This window comes from Schistocerca americana, chromosome 7, assembly GCF_021461395.2.
Source record: "Schistocerca americana isolate TAMUIC-IGC-003095 chromosome 7, iqSchAmer2.1, whole genome shotgun sequence".
Lineage (NCBI taxonomy): Eukaryota > Metazoa > Arthropoda > Insecta > Orthoptera > Acrididae > Schistocerca > Schistocerca americana.
In genome coordinates this window covers 293,127,079-293,147,112 of record NC_060125.1, presented here as the reverse complement: position 1 = coordinate 293,147,112, position 20,034 = coordinate 293,127,079, and the positions used below count along the sequence as shown (strand labels likewise).

At 42.7% G+C, this 20,034-nt stretch overlaps 1 protein-coding gene across 1 annotated transcript in view; it reads right to left on the bottom strand.

Annotated features, from left to right (window-relative positions):
• The window catches only part of LOC124622885 (dipeptidase 1-like), a 99,962-nt gene that overhangs the window by 17,281 nt on the left and 62,647 nt on the right, over positions 1–20,034 (bottom strand). Inside the window, exons 6-8 of the mRNA XM_047148677.1 lie at positions 13,015–13,191; positions 3,034–3,118; positions 256–331 (exon numbers count right to left, since the gene is read on the bottom strand). Coding sequence (XP_047004633.1) covers positions 256–331; positions 3,034–3,118; positions 13,015–13,191 — 338 coding nt within the window. The remainder of the gene's footprint in view (positions 1–255; positions 332–3,033; positions 3,119–13,014; positions 13,192–20,034) is intronic.

Here is a 20,034-nt window from a genome sequence, read left to right as displayed (position 1 = left end):
ACTTATTTTCCACCCAAGGCACTTAACTACCCTCCGCAAGTTATTTGCACTTGGCTGCCATCTATACTAGTCATACAGTAATCACGTACAGGAGTGAAGAGTGGCAGGAAATACGTACGCTCTTTTGTTTTGTGAGATTTCTCACAATGTGTTTCATTTGTAATTGTACAGCAGCGCTTAGACATTGTACAAATGATGTAACTAGATATGTGTATGTGTGTGATGCGAAGGATTTTCCTACATTAGGGTACTCACATGTTAATTCCGTCGAAACCAGCTCCGAGGCCGACGTGGTCCACTCCAGCTACCTCTCGTATATGCACGATGTGAGCTGCACACAGAGGCGGGAAGTGACATTCACACTGGAGCTACTGCGAGTATTATAACAGTTAAGACGATGATTCTTATTAGCTTTCTTTGCAAGGAGTAAAAGAAACAGCAATAAGGCAAAACAAAAGGTATTGGAATCATTGTGACAGGTACTTAATTCCGCCAATATACAATGCAAGGGCTGCTACCACGACTTTAGGGAAATTTAGCAGAATTTTTGTCATGCTTCATAATGAGTCTTTCCATTGTAGGGAAATGTGTGAAGCAGGCCATATTGTGTATACAAAGAAAGTAAAAAATTCACATGATAGTGTCTGTTTGCTGTTTTGACCAATAGACTAATATGTAAATTCTAACCTGCAAATGATGTGTTACATTTCTTTTACTTCATTTCATTACATATTTACATTCGGTTTTCTACGTAACAGGAGGACATCGATGTAATAACTAAAACTATTCTCCTATTTATCACCTTAAAATGTGTTGAACAAAATTACAAAGCAGATAAAAGTGAAAATTTACGTTTTATGACTTATTCGCAGTGTTCCACAAGAAACTGATATCATTCACACTTCCTATACACAATCTGAAAGTCAGTTTTTAGACCTGTCCTGGCAGTCGCGAGTGCTACCGCGACCGCGTCTGGGACATGGAAGTATACCGGCTTCGGATCAAATCCATCCGGAGGATTAAAGACGTGGTTCGGTATGCCAGCCACCCTGGACCTGCTGTTAAGGTGGCTTTCCGCATCTCAATAGGTGTATACCAGGCTGGTTCCCATGTTCCGCCTCAGACACACGCTACGCAAAGACTTGGAACGCTCCCTCACCCTTTCATACTGAATTTACTCTGTACACAGTCGAGCTGGGTTCTCTGTTTTTTTTCTCCTGGAGGGATGGAGGATTCGGGAAGTAGCAGACTGATGACCTTCGCTGTTTGGTTTCCTTGAACACTTAGAATCAGCATGAATTTATAAGAAACATGAATACTTCTAGAATGATATTCATCGTACAAGCTCCATTAACGAAGAAAGATACGTACAAAAATTACAGAATAAAAGTTTAGACATAATTCTTGAATTTCCTTCTCTCTTTTGTCGTTTCTCTACATGGTCTGCTTTGTTATTCGTTTCGGCACCGTTGGTAGCATTTGGAGGCCAGATGTTCTTCATTATCTCACCACTCCTCTCTGGAAGGAATTTGTGTGTCTCATCTGTCAGCGTCTAGTGTCAACTCGTACTCACGTAATATAACATTTTATAAATGTTTGCATATTGTGTATCTGACATGGAACGTGGGTAGTAGCCCGGTATTTAGCTATTTAGATACAGAATACCGCTTAAAAACTTTATCCAGGTTGGCCGGCTCACCAGAGCCCATGTCGTTGATCCGCGAGGTGGAGTCCACCCCTGGCTGACTCGCCTCCCCCTGTCCCGGATGCGGAAGTTTCAGCGCTCAGATATTGGAGCAAGTTTATAGTTAAGACACAGTAGCGTAATATTCAATAACATATATCTGTTTCTTTCTCGCTCAAGCGTACCATCTGACACCAAACAGGAACTGTTAATGGCATATCATACAAACGTCATGAAGTGATATACTCGCTGTGTTTGCTGGAAAAGAGACGAAATTGAACGATTTACAACGGAACTACTTCCAAACTATAACATTAGACTACAATTTTTATGATAGTGTGACTTATTTATCTAAACTGAAGACCAAGGTCAAAACAATGCGTTATCTTGCGTCGACTGTCATGATCTTCCCGCTATTGCAGGTGTGATACAAACATTTATTACGTACAGGACCTACATGGAACCTAACCAGTTAAGCTGTATAAGAGTTATTTCACGTAAATATTCGACTTTAATCATAATTTGTACAGTTACTGTAAGCCCATGGCACTCGAGAAATGGACAATAAAGTACAGTGGAGTACAATCGACACATTGTCGTTGCACCGAGCAATGGGCAGTAAAGTGCAATGAAGTAAATGAACGTATTGTTGTTTCCATATTTTAGCACCTGAACCTATAACATGTTTTAGAATCAGTCTCGTTTTCATTTTTCCTTCCACATGCAAATGTGCCTACGGCCTTGTCGCAGTGGTAACAACAGTTTCCATAAAATTACCGAAGTTAAGTGCTGTGGGGCTTGGCTACCACTTGCATGGCTGACCGTCGGGGTCTGCCGAGCGCTGTAGGCAAGTGGGGTGCACTCAGCCCTTGTGAGGCCAACTGAGGAGCTGCTTGACTGAGAAATACCGCGTACGGTGACGAAAACTGACGACAGCCGACAGAGCGGTGTGCTGACCATATGTCCCTCCACATTCGCATCCAGAACTCATAGGATGAGACAGCGGTCAGTCGGTACCGTTAGGCCTTCCGAGGCCTGTTCGGATGGAGTTTAATTTCTTTCAGCACATAAACAATAATTGCAAGAGGCAACTCTTCTGCCTTATTGCCTGCCCAACCTACTGTGTCTCTGGCACCGCTCGATGGCTCTCACTACTGCGGAAAGTTAAGGAACTTAGTGGCTCTTCACATCAGCGTTTCATTAACGCTGATATCACCATTTACTAAGTGCAGTACGTAAGGATCGTCTACAACTTGCATCACTAGTCACACTAGAAAGTGTTTCATGATCGACATGAACATAAGTTTCTTATGTTTGTCGAAAATGAAGTGTCTCTGGGAGAAGCTTACCTGCTACGTCATGCAGCGATGCCGTCTCGCTGCAGCTCACGAAGTGAGGGTAGAAGGCCACCATCACGATACCACCGTTCGCTTTCTGTACAAACATAAGATTAGAACTTTTGTTGGTAAATAATATTCACGGCAAAATCACAGGAGTCTCAATAAATAAATTTCCTTAGGTTAGCATCTAAAGGGAAGTAAACTGGTTAAGAAACGTTAAATAAAAACCGCCAATTTCTTGCATGGATACGAAACACCCAGATCTAATGTGTTTCTGTACTTACCAGGAACATTCACATATCTGGGTGTTTGCCTTAGATTCTTTTTGAGTATGAGTTAAGACGACATGACAGTTTATCAGTTTAACTTAATACACGATCAATTATGATACCTAAACTTACAAACTTGGTTCATGTCCACAATAGTTGCATTATTAATTAAATACCGTAGATCATTTGCAGAATATATCGTAAATTGGTCTGTTTGCGGTTGTCAGCATAATACTTTCATATATACGTATGTAATGTGTATTTCTAGATGAGTGTATAGATGTAATGCAAAGGATGGTTACAATACAGAGACAAAACTATCTCTACAGTTATAAAATTAATTCCGCGTGGGTCAAGAGCCGAGTACAGATCATTCAATTGGACACCACTTCGATGACTTGTTGGTCCTTAATCTACCCCAGTTATGCAACCGAGAAAAATGGACGTAGACGTCAACCTAGAGTTGAACCATCTGTCATTCTTCCCTGTGACTCCTCACATCTTTGAGAGATGAAGGTTATATTAAATACAGACTCAAAATTCCCGTAGTTTCTTTCTGGATTCGATCCCACGACCTCAGTGTTTCCAGGCACGGACTTCACCGCCAGATCAACAGACCCGACATTTCTACAATGACAGCAGAGACGCAACATGTGTACAGAAAGGGAAGAGACATGTAGGTGTACATGTAAAAACCACGTCTCAAGGCAGTACTCATTCTGACTATTTAAATCTATCGGAATGATTTCACAGATAACTAATAATTTCTAATAAAATAGAATCATCATACCTTGCACAGCTGCTACCTGGACATCGAAGATGATTTCAGCTTAAGATAGAATCCCAGTAATCTACATGATACGATATTAGATAGTAAGAGATTTAAATCCATATTACACGAGTCATTGCATCCCTTTTTCAAAACTAAAATTACGTATTTATTTTAAAATTTACCCAAGATATCAAGCAGAGGTGCAGAATGTTCGTCGTAATACTTAGACAAGAGGTCGAGAAATTTTAAAATAATTTAAATGACGCTGTGTAACCATCAATACCCAGTGTCTAACGGAGCAGTGTTAACTTACTTTTCTGAAATGTGTTGTTGCTAAAACTGGTAACTTGCTAACAAATACACTGCTGCTTCTTTTATTCACGGGTATTGCTTCGGATAATGTTGTAGAAGCTGCACAATATTTCGACGAGACTGCTGCTCGTCATCGTCAGGTGCCTACTGACGTGCTGCTGCAATGGCTCGCCAATATATACGCTGACTCGCTAGAAATGCGCAGGCGCTAAGGGTTGTGGCTATAATGTCATCGTGGACGAATCATAAAGCACGGCGAAATCCAGTGCCCCCTGCCGTACAACGGTGGCGACCGTAAATTGCGACCCAGCGCGCACGCGGGCAGAGTGTTGGCGACTAGTTTAAGTGTGCGTCAGTTGGATTTTTAAGATGTTCAGGAAAGTGGCTGGATTTGAGGAGCGCGGATGTCTTTCTTTTTAATGCGTCGCCGTCTCCGGAAGGATCCAACTGAAGCACCCTTAAATTAAGCGCCAGCACACTGCCCTGAGTCGGACTGCAATTTGCGTCCGCACTTTTCTCGCGTCGCAAATGAGAAGCCCATGGCCGTGCTCTATGATTCGTCACGATAACGTTAGTACCGAAGCCCTTGAGGTCGTGCTTTTCTAGCGAGTCAGCATGTATATTGGCGAGCCATTGCAGCAACGCGTCAGTAAGCACCTGAAGATGACGAGCAGCTGTCTCGTCGAAATAATGTGCAACTTCCACAACTTTATCCGATGCGACGCCCGTGAACAAATGAAGTAGTTACTACGTCGGGAAAGTCTTAAACAGCACAATAACATTGTTTCTTTTGTGTTGTGAGGGAGAGGTCACAAGGTTGATGAATAGGTATTTCACAACTAGCAAGTTACTGTATTATCACATTGTTATACATTTAATTATTTGCAACAATGTTAATGCTTTCTTCCTGAGAAAATAACAATTTACTGTAGAGAAAAGATTGTTATTTAGCACCGACGTAGAGAAGCCTTATGCCTTCAACTAATTAGTTTTTCCCTTGTCATTTCCGTGCCAGTAACATCTTTTCTTTGGGAGAAATGCGCAGTAAGCTAACCACAGCCTGTTCTGTATGCCTTCGGCCTTGCCTTTTCCGTTTTCTGAAAGACTTTCCCATGGTCGAGGAGTGCGACTTGATGATAGCGGCGGACGGTAGCTAACAGGCAGTGGACGAGTGAAGCACACATAATAGTGCGCTTTACGAGAATGAGGTCTTTGTGTTGCGCATGTTGTGACTGATGGCGACGATTAGACCCTTCCGCAGCGCAAGACACTTCATATAAATTAAAGCATTGAATGCAAGATATTTCCAAGAAAAATTGGATGTGGCAAGAATTGTGTCTGAGTTATATCAAGAATAGATCCCCGACTTATATAGTATGGCATGCTTTGTCTATCTGTATAATACGTGACCTAAGAATACTATGAAAGGTCATTCGTACAATACTCTCAACTCTTAGGCACCAAAAATGCTTTATACTTTGTAACTAGTGTTTTTGCATTGATAATGTCATTTTAGAAAGGAGGTGTGTTGATCCTTTTTTGTGGGGAAACTATATAGTGGGAATTTATTGCAAATGGTGTCACACTCTTTCACAAGAACTTAATGAATATCTTTGCTTGAATCCTATCAAGATACTGTTTGTTACTTAAGAAGGAGGTTTCTGTCAACGTAAACTTTTGTTTGGTACAATTTCATAAGAAAGTGGTGAAGTACAAATTCTATGGGTCCTATTACAGTAGAACTTTAGTTTGACGCACGTCGTTTCTTAAAGCCAGAGTAAATTCAACTAGACAATAATAAGTAACATCATTCGTATTTTGAAAGTTTCGCGGTCGCAGATTCGAATCCTGCCTCGGGCATGTATGTGTGTGATGTCCTTAGGTTAGATAGGTTTGATTGGTTCTAAGTTCTAGGCAACTGATGACCTCAGATGTTAAGTCGCATAGTGCTCAGAGCCATTTTTTTTTAACGTTTCGTGAATCTGATTACTGAAAAGGTAAATGCTAAGTGACTTGTGAGATTTCATTCTAGTACTGGAAATGAAAGCTGCAATCATTCATAGATAATTTCAACAACTCTTCAAGTTCAGTTCCTTGCGGACTGGCGACCGATTTCTGTATGCGGGATTTGTGCCCGCGTCGCCAATGCTGCTACTGTATTTTAGTGGTAAATTATGAGTTATAAAAACGACACCTAAGTTAAGAATGAAGTTAAGTGATAAATGTTGTTTTTACAGAAAACGAATAACCTAAAGTTCCTCTAAATGCTCTAGAATGATTACAATAGCGTTAACAACAGTCAAACCGGCTTATACGCGGTTAGCGTTTGCTGAAAAGTGATAAAAGTTCTCTAAGTACAATTTGAATCATCTTTGAGAGTGTGTAGTTTGACGTGTCGACGACCACTCAAGGTTATTCGTAGCACAGTCGCGTAGCTTAGCAAACGTGAACAACAACTCGTGAGAGAGACTACAAAATTTCATGATATTTAGAGGAAGCGAAGAGTCTTACAACTGCAAAAAAAGCGTTGTTAAGGTAAGCAAGCCAGAAAATGTCCTCACTATTCTCTCTGGCTATGCGACTACCACACCGGCAGCAGGCTCCACCCACAAGTTTCAACGCCGTGCTTTGCCTTTCGTTCCATAAATCTCCTGATGCGTTTCCTTCACACTTAAAGACTATTTTTCGTGGTATTATTTTCTGCATTTTGCTTTGACTAATTGTATTCTCGATGCTGCAAACTTCATTCGTTGTGCATTTTCGGCAAGATAGGCAGTATCTAACTGAACTGGTACCCTGTTTCATTACTTTCAGACAACATTCAGAAAATAAATTTCACTAAAAGTAAACAAAGAAGAGCGAAGATATTAAAACTGAGTAGCAAACCAGTGCTCAAACGCAGAGGCTAGCCTTCCACGATCAGTATTCTTACCAGCTGAGTTGTCCAGATATGACGCAAGGTCCTACCTGAAGAGTTTTATTTAGCCACTACAGCTATCCTCCTTTCCGAACTACACTAAAGTTTTCAAAAAATGTTCGAATGTGTGTGAAATCTTTTGGGACTTAACTGCTAAGGTCACCAGTCCCTAAGCTTACACACTACTTAACCTAAAGTATCCTAAGGTCAAACACACCCACCCATGCCCGAGGGAGGACTCGAACCCCCGCCGGGACCAGTTGCGCAGTCCATGACTGCAGCGCCTAAGACCGCTCGGCTAATCCCGCGCGGCTAAAGTTATCCTCCACACACACTTAGAGTAGTCCTGCTGGAAGAACGTGTAACTGTGGAGGTACGTCTTGGCCAGGGCTTAGAGGGTTGTTTCCAGGATAAATTTTCTGTTTGCTGAGGAGGAGATTAAAACTGTGTGCCAGTCCGGGACTCAAATTTGGAACGTGGCCTTTCACTGCCAGTTCTCTTAACGTGCTTCTGGAACACATTTTCCGGATGTCTTATCCCGTCATACAGATGGCTCTAGGCTGAAAGTCAGAATTCTATATACCACCAAATATAAACTCATATTGTCGTTATTTATTGTGATAGTTGGCGCTGACAAGCTACAGCTTCATGTAAAACGTTTCCGCTAGAATGGGATGAGTGGCACTTTCGTAAAAGTCTTTTAAAGCATAAACATGATCGTTTAACCGTTATAGCGAAAATTTTGGTAATTATCATTCGCTGCTAAATTCATTGAAAAATGTCCAATTGTCAGTAATTGCAGTTCCTCACGAAGCTTTGACTGTTTCAAAAACGTCAAATTTTATCTTACTATTTCAGTCGTGTACTCACTATAGCTACTCCATGTTATCGGTAAACAAAGTATAAAACTGAGCTAGAACGAACTTATCATCGACAGCGGTTCAAATTGCAGTAACTGGTGATTTGTTGAAAGTGTTGTGGACGGACAATGTACATCGCTCGAATGTGTTAGTTACCACAAGGTAAAAATAATAACTATATTTCGGACATATTAATTTCGACACGTAATAACTTGGGCGAGACTGGTTCTACACACGAAAACTGGAAGTCTAAAATAAACATTTCAGACACCCTGCTCGTTATACTAGTGTGTGTGAACAAACAGCAAACGCAGAACCAAAACAGTGACTGCTCTAAAAGTTTATTTGATAAGAGGAACTGTGGACTGCAGTCATATGTTGACTAAATAAATATTGCACGGGCAACTGTTAGCGAAAAAAGAGCAACTGCTTAACAAACAAAAATACAGAGTAGCGATTGGCACAAATGGCCATTGCTACTAGAGTGGTACTGAAATTTCACGAACATGAGAATGATTGACTAGTTTTAACTTACTTGTTCATTGATGAATGCTATTATGTTGCATATGTTATCTGTGATATAATGACTGTATTAAACTTCCTGTCGTAGGATTTTATGATTAGGTTATGGACTGACACCACTTCAGCTTGCGACTTGGAGCTCAGGAGTCACTTCTTCACGCAGTAGTAGAAATGGCAATAGTTTCTTTTACTGTCTGATTGGTTCCTGTAGATTCGTTGTGTATAACGTATAATTATCTTACTCTTGATTTTAATAGGCGACAGAAATCACTACATTTGTATAAAAAGTAGTGAAATGAAAGTTGTATATCAATAAACAGATCTGTATTTTATATTTAGGTGATACATGTTCCTCCAATAGAAACTTACACATTTCAATAGAATCAATTACAAGGGCATTCTCGTGAATAATCAAGTTCTTCACAGAACAGACAGCAACAGTGCTACTGCTGCTGTACAGCTTCAAGTAATTAAAATTTTCTGTAGGACCGGAACCATTGTCTTTCGCTGCGAGCTCTGCTCGCCAGCTGAACTAACAGCGGATAACTCACCAACTGCGTTGAACATTCGGCTTCTCCATGCTCGTTTAATCCACGTGACTGCGTCCAACGGTACACTACTAATGCTGTATTCGAACGTTACAAGATTGTTTTTACTAGTCATCGACATCAGCTTAAAAGTTTCTACATTTAAAGCTAGCTGCCATTCATCACACGGAATAGAAATTCGGTCTAAGTCATCCCTGTATACTCCTATAATCTTCCACTTTTCCGTACACCACAGCGTTATCAGCAAACAGCCGCAAATTTATGCTCATCCCGTCTGTCAGGTCATTGATGTATGCAGAGAACAGCGGTCCTGTCACACTTCCCTGGGGCACTCCTCACGATACCCTTGTCTCTGATGAACACTCGCCGTCAATGACAACGTGGTGTGGGCTCCCATTTCTTAAGAAGTATTCCAGGCATTCATGTATCTGGCATCCAGAGAAATGGCGCAGCGATTAGTACACTGGACTCGCATTCCGGAGGACAACGGTTCAAACCTGCATCCAGTCATCCAGATTTAGGTTATCTGCGATTTTCCTAACTAGCTCGAGGAAAATGGTGGGCTGGTTCCTTTGAAAGGGCATGGCCGATTTCCTTCCCCACACTTTCCTAATGCAAGCTTGCAGTCCATTTCTAATGATCTCGTTGTCGATGTGACGTTAAACACTAATTCCTCCTCCTCCTCCTCCTCCTCCTCCTCCTCCTTACCTGGGAACTTATTTCGTACGCTTGCACCTTCGTTAACAGCTGGCTGTGCGGCACCATCCCAAGCGCTCTTCGAAATTGTAGAAAAATGGAATCTGTCATTTCCATTGTTCGAAGTATATCCTGTGAGAAAAGAGCAAGTAGAGTTTCGCAAGAGCAGCGCTTTCTGAATAAGTGCTGGTTTTCGGACGGAAGCTTTTCTGTCTCAAGCACACTTATTATACCTAAACTACACACGGAGTACGTGATGCCTTACAAGAAAGTTACATACACATGTAAGATATTAGTATAGTATTGATGTTGTTGACGTGTACAATATTATGAGAATGCTGTGGTTGACCAAGAAATATTCTTATAACTTCTTGGTTTAAATTTTCTTTAAATAAAGGTTCAAGAGCTGTTAATCTTTACAACACGTGCTAGTCTTTCAAATTAAATTCATGCATTTTTAGAATTAAAATTGTTAAATTTCGATATTTTTTTGTTACTTTATGATCAGAAAGGTTTATTAAATGCGTTGCAAGAGAAAGTGTTCATGCTGTTGTAGTTTAGTTAAAGCTGTGAATTATTTTTAAGAAGGGGCTGGTCGCGGGAATACACTAATGTAAATTGTAAATGGAATACAGCAGCTTCTACTGTGTGTTGCAACGGTTAGTAAATGGTAACAGTTTTTTCAAATATTGTTATGGCTCAAAAAGGACACTCTTATATCATGTGCCTCCTGTTCTCAAAGATCGTCTGCTCTTTAAATCTCGATACCACGCTTTTACATTACACATATCTGACATATCTGTAGTACATTTCGGCTTGTGCTTGAGCCCTTGTTTAGCGTGTTTTACGATCGTAGTTTCTACGAAACGCATACTGGATGAACAATCATAAAACCGATAAACTGCAGGGACGGATTCATGGTCGGTAATGGAGGAAAAAAGGCCCTATGAATGTGTGTCCCTAAACGAACGATGGCCGGCATCGCTAACAAATCGTCCCGGAACGCAATACACAGCTACATCGTACACACGTCACAACAGATGTTAAAAGTGGCCACCATGGGAAGCAATGCACGCGTTCACTCGTCGCATCATGGAACATGGAATGCTGCACACTTCCGCACGTTCCGGTACAAAAATCATCAATAAAATCTGTAAGTGGGCTGCTTCTGTGTTGGCAGCCCTATTTAGCGCTTAACATCGGATCTCTGTGTTTTCTTTGTAAGAGATTCTGGGGCTAGTCGGATTCGTTGTTGGAAGTTAATGGCCAGTACTGTTGGGCCGTCGGAAGTCAGTCGCCAGGAGTGATGGAACTACTGTTGGGCGGTTGGAGGTAAACAGACAGGAGATGGCTGTTAGAGTTGAGAAGTTAGCATTGATGGAGGGTAGAGGTCTGAAGTGTTAGCGTAGGCTAACGATCTGTACGTGTTGGACTTGGAGATAGAATATTATTCATGATTATAAACCTTTATACTAGATGTCAATGACAATTTATATTCGTGTCTGAACTGGATGTCACATTATTAAGGTACAAAAAAATGCATTACTTGGTTTGCAACAAAACCTTTCCTTTGTCAACCACATGCCTGTTAGTAGTTAGTGGCTTTAGTAGTTAGAATCTTTTATTTAGCTCGCAATATTGACGCTCGCTGTATTGAAGTAGTTCGCATAAAGAAGATTTTTGTGAGGTAAGTGCTTAATGAAGTGTATAGGTTATTGTTAGGATTTCTTTTTAGTCTAGGCCATTCTTTTGAATTAATTATTTGAAGTCAGTTTTTTTTTTTTTTGGGGGGGGGGGGGGGTAGTCAGATAGCAGTTGCGCTACGATTTTGTGGATCTCAGTCCCTCAGCAGTTTAAGTACAGCCACATGCGTTTAAATAAAGAAGTTTCAAATCCTTCCCGTAGAGAGAAATCCACTGCTGATAATCCTTAGTATCGCTGCAGGTGAGAGGTATAATAGTGATTGTGATGCAAGGTACACATACTAGTACTCTGGCCTACACCGTGTTGGCCGGACACTTGCCTAGAGACTCTACCAAGGTTCGTTCCAATACCCTGTAGAATCTGGTCCTCCAAAACTGTTGTATGCACATTACGGCAGCTCCCTTCACGTTCGTCTGTCTGAAAGGACCCTTGATCACACAAAAAGTGCTTAATATTTTGAGCGATGTGGCTACTGTCTGTAAGGGTTCTTGCTTTGGTAAGGCCGTGCTGCCTATCGAACTTTTGCATCTGCTTGGCTGTACACAAACACCACCATAGCTCTTTTCCGACATAAATACCAGATCGTACTGCTACTGACAGTAAGCTGCGTCAATCACACAGACTGAAACGCACATAGAACACACGACACTTGGCGAGAGGAACTTTCATCCGTCAGCGCCATCCCCCGTGTCAGCGATGTCTTCCCGGGCGCATGTGCATGGGATTTTTCTGTACTCCATTTCCGGTAAAGAGTCCGTACCTGCAGTTTGTTGCTTTTATTAATATTCACCCTAGCTGCAAAAAAATTGTTCAGATGGCTCTGAGTACTATGAGACTTAACATCTGCGGTCATCAGTCCCCTAGAACTTAGAACTACTTAAACCTAACTAACCTAAGGACAGCACACACATCCATGCCCGAGGCAGGATTCGAACCTGCAACCGGAGCGGTCACGCGATTCCGGACTGAAGCGCCTTTAACCGCACGGCCACACCGGCCGGCTCCCTAGCTGCAGCTGTAGCAAAATCTTCGCTTAGTAGTGGAGAGAATAGTGCACATGCTGGTTAAATCCAGTTGCATAAACGCGAGGGAACAGCAGAGACTCTCTGCAGCAACTGTATGCGACTGTAATCGACAGGGTGCCATTTAACTATACATGGGGACTGCAATGAGGGAACAGCAAAGGCGGAGAATACATGGCGCAATGTTCACTCTCGTGTAAAACTTACGATGAATATAGTTCAAACAGATGTTGCTACATCGCGTGACGATCGAAAGCTGCAGCCGTAATCAAGATTTCCCTGGCCATGACGTAGACAGCCCGAACCGCTCGACACTTGTTCACACATGTAAGGTTAATTAAATATTAACAGTTGCGTCGTGTACTCACCAGGAGGCGCAGCGCGTGGTCGGGCACGTTTCTGGAGCTGTTGCACAGCGCATGCGCGGCGGAATGTGAAAAGATGACCGGCGCCCGGCTCGTCCTGAGGGCGTCGAGCATGGTGGGCACCGACACGTGGGACAGATCCACCATCATGCCCAGCCGGTTCATCTCCCGCACCACCAGCTGACAGCAAGAACAGAGTCATGCCATAAGTCAAGAGGGACTTCTTACACATGTGCTGCATGCAAAACGTGCATTACTTTACTCCGGTAGTTTTTCGTACTGCAGGCAGCACGGGAAAACAGGTGTATGTGCTCAGCGTGTAAGTTGTGAGCAGCAACACCAGATCCGGATTAAAATTCGAGCAACATGTGAAATACATGTCGACAGGATGAGTCAAACTTAAGCTTGCCAAATGCATCGTTTGCATTTAACTTAGTTTCTCCAAACATTGTAACCGTAACCATGGTTACAATATTTGGAGGAGCGAAGTTAAATACAAAGTTCAACCATTCTACAATATCTGTTATTATTGTTTCACGAGATCATTAGAGGTGATTCCGTGGATGGTATTCGAAACACCTACACCTAGAAATATATTCATATACACCTACAAATATATTCTGTTAGTCACTGTACAGTGTCTGTCAGAGTACATCGGACCAATATTTACTTGTCTGTCTGCGAGAAAGGCATTACCGACGATCGACAGCGTATGAAATTAGTTCAATATACATTCGCTTAAATTAGGTAAACATATACTACGTATTACTGACATGAATATTTTTCTAGGAAAAATTGTGGGGGATGTACGGGTTCCGGTCCGACACAAATTTAAGTATCTTATTAACAGGTAGTGCCATGTGGTCAAAGCTGAAGTGGGTAAGAGCAAAGTACAGTGAGTTCAAACATAATGCCTATTTCAGTATTTATGACGATTTACTGAAATTATCACTGTTGAGTATAGAAGTCCAAGCCGAAGGATGAGAGATGGTGCTCGGTGAAACAGCTGGAAGACGCGTGCAGAGCCTGACGTCGTTGATGGGGCCCCCCAGCGCGGCCCTCTTGCCTGCGGCGATGGACATCAGACGACTGAACAGCTCGCGACACAACACCGAAATAGCAGGAAATACGGAAGCAGGTCATGGAGGAAAACAAGTCTACACCAGCGCCATGAACGTAGAAATCGCTCTTTGTTTTCGATCGTACAAAAACGATAATTTTATTGTGTATTATAATTTTGACAAGTACAGATTTTAACCTTGACAACTGCAGATCTTAACTAAGTATTTTTAGAGACAAAAGCAAATTAGAAAAATCAAATTAATACAGTTTGTGCATATGTAATGTAACAAATGTATCAGACGCCACGTGTCGGTAAGAGTTTTATAATTGTTGTTAAATGACGTGAATTCTGTCAACCAATTTAATGTGATGCAGCATGTGAAGGTTGCTGTGTGTGGACGGGTTATTCCTGTAATCGAAATTGCAGGTACGTTCTGGTACATTTGATTTTTATCGGATAGGACGAAATAGGTTTGCATTTTTGAAACAGTAAATTATTATCTTTGTCATTTCAGATCTGATGATGGTTCTAGAGGAACGGAAACCAGTCATATTAAAAAACATTTTTGCAATCAAGACGGATTATAAGTAACATTGTTTAACCAGTGATTGCGGTACCCCTACAGACATTATGTCTGTTTTTGCGAAGTGCAACTACTCAAGGAGAAAAAAATGGTTCAAATGGCTCTGAGCACTATGGGACTTAACATCTATGGTCATCAGTCCCCTAGAACTTAGAACTACTCAAACCTAACTAACCTAAGGACAGCACACAACACCCAGCCATCACGAGGCAGAGAAAATCCCTGACCCCGCCGGGAATCGAACCCGGGAACCCGGGCGTGGGAAGCGAGAACGCTACCGCACGACCACGAGATGCGGGCTACTCAAGGAGATCCAGCATGGCCAGTAATCATCGTATGGCAGCGAAACGCGATACATGTGCTAGTGCGTCAATATGGGACCGATTTAAACTGGAAAAAACTTAGTTCCACTTATGGTCACAAGGTGCAGATCTGGCGCACTGAGTGCAAGAAAACCGTTTAGAATGTTTTTATATACAATGGATTGGGAATGGGACGTGAACAGAAAAGATTAAAAAAGTGAGAAAGTCATAATGTTGATTTCATTAATAACCATCTTGCATGAAAACAATGGCTTGCACACACTTGCGCTCTTCCAAATCAACAATCACATGCTGTTCAAGAAGCGTCTCGATAACGTGCAGACGTCACAGTACACCTGACAGGCCACCTGGGTGCATTCTCTTTAAACAAGAACGGAACGAGAATAAAGGTGCTTGAGAACTCACACCTTACAGTTACATACGGCGAGCGCAATGGCTCTTCGTGTACAACACACGGTTTGACAGTACCATAAATACGGCTGTTCCGTGTATCCACTGCGCCATGTAATGTAAAATGTACCTTATCATCCCACAGAATATTGCTCGTCCACATGTCATCAACTTCTACTGGTGCCAGAAACTGGAGAGCAGATACAGAACGTTGGTGTGGATCATGTGGTTTTAGTTGCTCTACCGACTGGATCATGTACGGGTTTCAGAGTAAAACAGAGAGTTGGTCATGGGATGCACCATTTCGTGATACTGTACAAGGACTATCCAGGGTAAGTGCTGCACCGTCAGTTACAGCAACAACAATCTCGTCGAAAACTTCTATTTGGATAAGACGCCTTCCTCTTCCGTGTACCACACTAAACCAACCCGTTTTTTAAATTTATCATTTTCTTTAAGCCATTTAATGACACTGGTGCTCTCCTCAGACCCTTCAGTCAGTGATACTCCCTGAATGCATCTCTGTAATTGCTGGCGTTCACATAAAACAGTTTCACGAACAGCGCACAGTGTCTCTTCTGGACAGTCATACTGTTCACTCGGGTTATGGCCTGTCAAATAGCAGCTTGGATGTCATATCGTCCTACGAACAATGAACAGCGCCATATTCGCACTTGGTGGCTAAAACTGAAACTATTTTTTTCCAGCCTAAATCGGTTCCACATTAAGTCACTATCATATCTACCCTGTTTCGCTGCCATAGGATAATTACAGCCGACACTGAACAAACGTGAGTAGCTGTTCTTTAATTGTAACCATATGGTATATCTATAGCTAATAGAGACTGTGCCAAGATATTCAAATTCAGGGACTTTATTTAGAACTAATTTCGTACGTTCGTCGATTGTCAGTAACATCTGTTCTTTTATTAAAACAAGTAAGTATTACAAACGAGGGCAAAAGACGATATCATCATTGGTCAACAACCCTCAAGTGGCCGTGCGGTTAAAGGCGCTGCAGTCTGGAACCGCAAGACCGCTACGGTCGCAGGTTCGAATCCTGCCTCGGGCATGGATGTTTGTGATGTACTTAGGTTAGTTAGGTTTAACTAGTTGTAAGTTCTAGGGGACTAATGACCTCAGCAGTTGAGTCCCATAGTGCTCAGAGCCATTTTTTGAACAACCCTCAAAGTCTCATTCTTGCTAGTGCGGGAGTCCAGAGTAATGCTGCTAGTATCAAGTCGTGAATATAGGGTAGTATGGTACAAGGCCGTAGATAGTGTGGAGTATGGAAGTGCGCTTCGGTCCGGGAAAGGTTGACGGATAATGTGAGTGGTTAAGGCGACTGCTCACGGTAAGCAGGAAGTTCGGACTTTTTCATCTGTCACTAACAGGCAGTATATCTCCAGTAAATACAGCCAACATATTCGCACTCAACGACTTTATTTCGATCGTAGCAGTATTGGTTATATCCTGTGTTATTTCGTTCACAGACTGCTTCGAGGATGAATAATTTGCTGTCTCTGAACGCGCCGTAATCACTCGAATTTTATCGTTGTGACTGCTGCGTGAAGTACGAGATGACTCAAAAAGTAAATTACACATTAGTAGGAAAGTGACGTAAGATTCGTTGAATGCTGGACTACACTTCCGAGTGGTACAGACATAAGACACAATTTTTCAAAATAGTCACCAAATCTCTGTACATAACAGTCGCAACGTTCCAGTAGTCGTTCAATTCCTCCACGACAGACCTCCATTCTTTGGCAACAGGGCTGTTCAACAACCGCTGTGTGAACTTCCTCATAGGAGGAAAAGAGCTACGCCCCCTTCGTCTCTCCCCCCCCCCCCCCCCCCCACACATAGATGTCCTTGCTCGAAGGCCTGCTGGGCATTGCCTTCCTTCAAGATCAGAATCACCCACTTCTGTATGGCCATCATCAAATCGGCACCATATCAGTACAGTTACACGCAACATTGCATGTAGTCCATGTGCCGCAAAAATTTCACTGCAGATCTGTGTGCAGCTTAGAAATTTTTCCCACGACAATCGTATTGTCACGCGTAATCCGGAGTACGTTTTCAGTTGGTCTGCTATTCCACTCCCACACACTGATGTATACACTGAGGTGACAAACATCATGGGACAGCGTTATGCACATATACAGATGGCGGTAGTGTCGGACAGTCAAGGCATAAAAGGCCGAGGAGCTCTCATTTGTACTCAGCTGATTAATGAGAAAAGGCTTCCGAGGTGATTATGGCCGCACGATGGGAAGTAACGGTCTTTGAATACGGAATGGTAGTTGCGGCTAGAGCCACGTGGTATACCATATTGGAGATCGTTAGGGAACTCAATACTCCGCGATCCACAGTGTCAAGAGTGCAACCAACCAAATTTCAGGCATTACATCTCACCCGGACAACGCAGTGGCCGATAGCCTTCACTTGATGACCGAGAGCAGCGGCGTTTTCACAGAGGGGCGGAGGGGGGGGGGGGGGAAGACGAAATTGCGAGGTCATCGGTCTCGTCGCTTTAGCGAAGGAAGTCGGCCGTGAATTTGCCTGGAGCGATTAAGGGAAATCACAGAAAACCTAAATCAGGATGCCCGGACGCAGAACCATTTTTTCACAGAGTCGTGAGTGCAAAAAATGGCTCTGAGCACTATGCGACTTAACTTCTGAGGTCATCAGTCACCTAGAACCTAGAACTAATTAAACCTAACTAACCTAAGGACATCACACACATCCACGCCCGAGGCAGGATTCGAACCTGCGACCGTAACGGTCGCTCGATTCCAGACTGTAGCGCCTAGAACCGCACGGCCACTCCGGCTGGATCGTGAGTGCAAACAAATAGGCAACTTTGCGTGAAATGACCGCAAAAATCCATGTGGGACGAAAGACGAATGTATCCGCTAGGACAGTGATGTGAAATTCGGCGTTAACGTGCTATGGCAGCAGACGACCGACGCGAGCGCCTTTGCTAACGGCACTACTTCGCCATACTGTTCAAACAGTGGCCTGGTCACATGGGTCCCGACATCTGTTGGTAAGAGCTGATGGCAGGGGTCGAGTGTAGTGCAGACCACACGAAAGCATGGACCTAAGTTGTCATCAAGGCACTGTGCAAGCTGGTGGTGGCTCGATAATGGTGTGGACTGTGTTAAATAGAATGTACTGGGTCCCCTGGTCCTAATGGACCGATTACTGACGAGAGATTGTTTTGTCCGGCTGTTTGAAGATTATCTGCAGCCATTCATGGAACAGATGCAATGAGCCATGTCACCAGGCCACAAATGGTGGCGATTAGTTGTAAGAACATTCTGGACAATTGGAGCAAATGATTTGGCCATCCAGATGGCCCGAAATCATCCCATAAACCTTTGTAGGACATAATCGAGTTGTCGGTTCGTGCACAAAATCCTGCACTGACAACACTTTCGGAATTATGGACCACTGTAAAAGCAGCATGGCTCAACATTTCTGCAGGGGACTTTCAAGGACTTGTTGAGACCATACAACGTCGAGTTGCTGCACTACGCTGTGACAAATGAGGTCTGGCAAGTTATTAGGGGTTACCCCATGACTTTTGTCACGTACGTGTATGTTATCCTCTGTTATCAACAGTGTCACTCGCCCTCACTTCATGAGAAACTGTTTAGTGGTTTGAAATTTAATCCCCGACAGTACCACAAAGACTTGTTTTCAGGAACTTCAGATCACCACCAATTATCTCCTCTCAGCCAAATACTGGCAGGGAAAATTTCATGCACCACCAGGATTCGAACCAGCTTAACTGTGAGTTAAGCGCGGCCGCACAAGCGTGGTATAGCGACCTCGTTTACGAGGGCGACATTTCCCCAGTAATCTAACCAGTATCTTGGCTCTTCAGTGTAGCTGATAACGGTATTGTTGTTACATTATTTACTAATTATTGTGATTAGAAACATTAATTAAAGCTCATAACAATATTTTGCATGCCATTTACAACGTCTTTAAAAACTTCGACTTAAAATAAAACGGGTATTCAAAAACTGATAAACTAGCGATTTATGACATTTCTCGTAACCTATATCAAATGCTTGGCGGAGATGTAATATGTCGTTAAACGCGTTGCAACGTAAGCCGACATTTGCTTCCCATTATTTTGTGACGGATATAAATCTGGAAGAATCCCTTAAGATTTGAAAACTACTTTCTGTCGGTTCCATAACTCGCCGGAGGTGACATTTTTACAGCTTCTAGAGCGTAATCCACGTGTGCCTTAATAGAATTTTGTCTAGAAGCGCGCAGTGCTCATCCCTCACGATACTTCATTTTATGACCAACTCTCATAATCGTAATCACCTACTTAGCAATCACTGTTGGATAAGAACCTCTTACAAGTCTTGCCGGCCGCGGTGGTCTCGCGGTTAAGGCGCTCAGTCCGAAACCGCGCGACTGCTACGGTCGCAGGTTCGAATCCTGCCTCGGGCATGGATGTGTGTGATGTCCTTAGGTTAGTTCGGTTTAAGTAGTTCTAAGTTCTAGGGGACTGATGACCACAGATGTTAAGTCCCATAGTGCGCAGAGCCATTTCTTACAAGTCTTCAGCTATGTTTCTCCAGCAAGCATCTGTATATCTGCAAACTGTCCGTTCATATCTGTATATGTCTTTCCTTT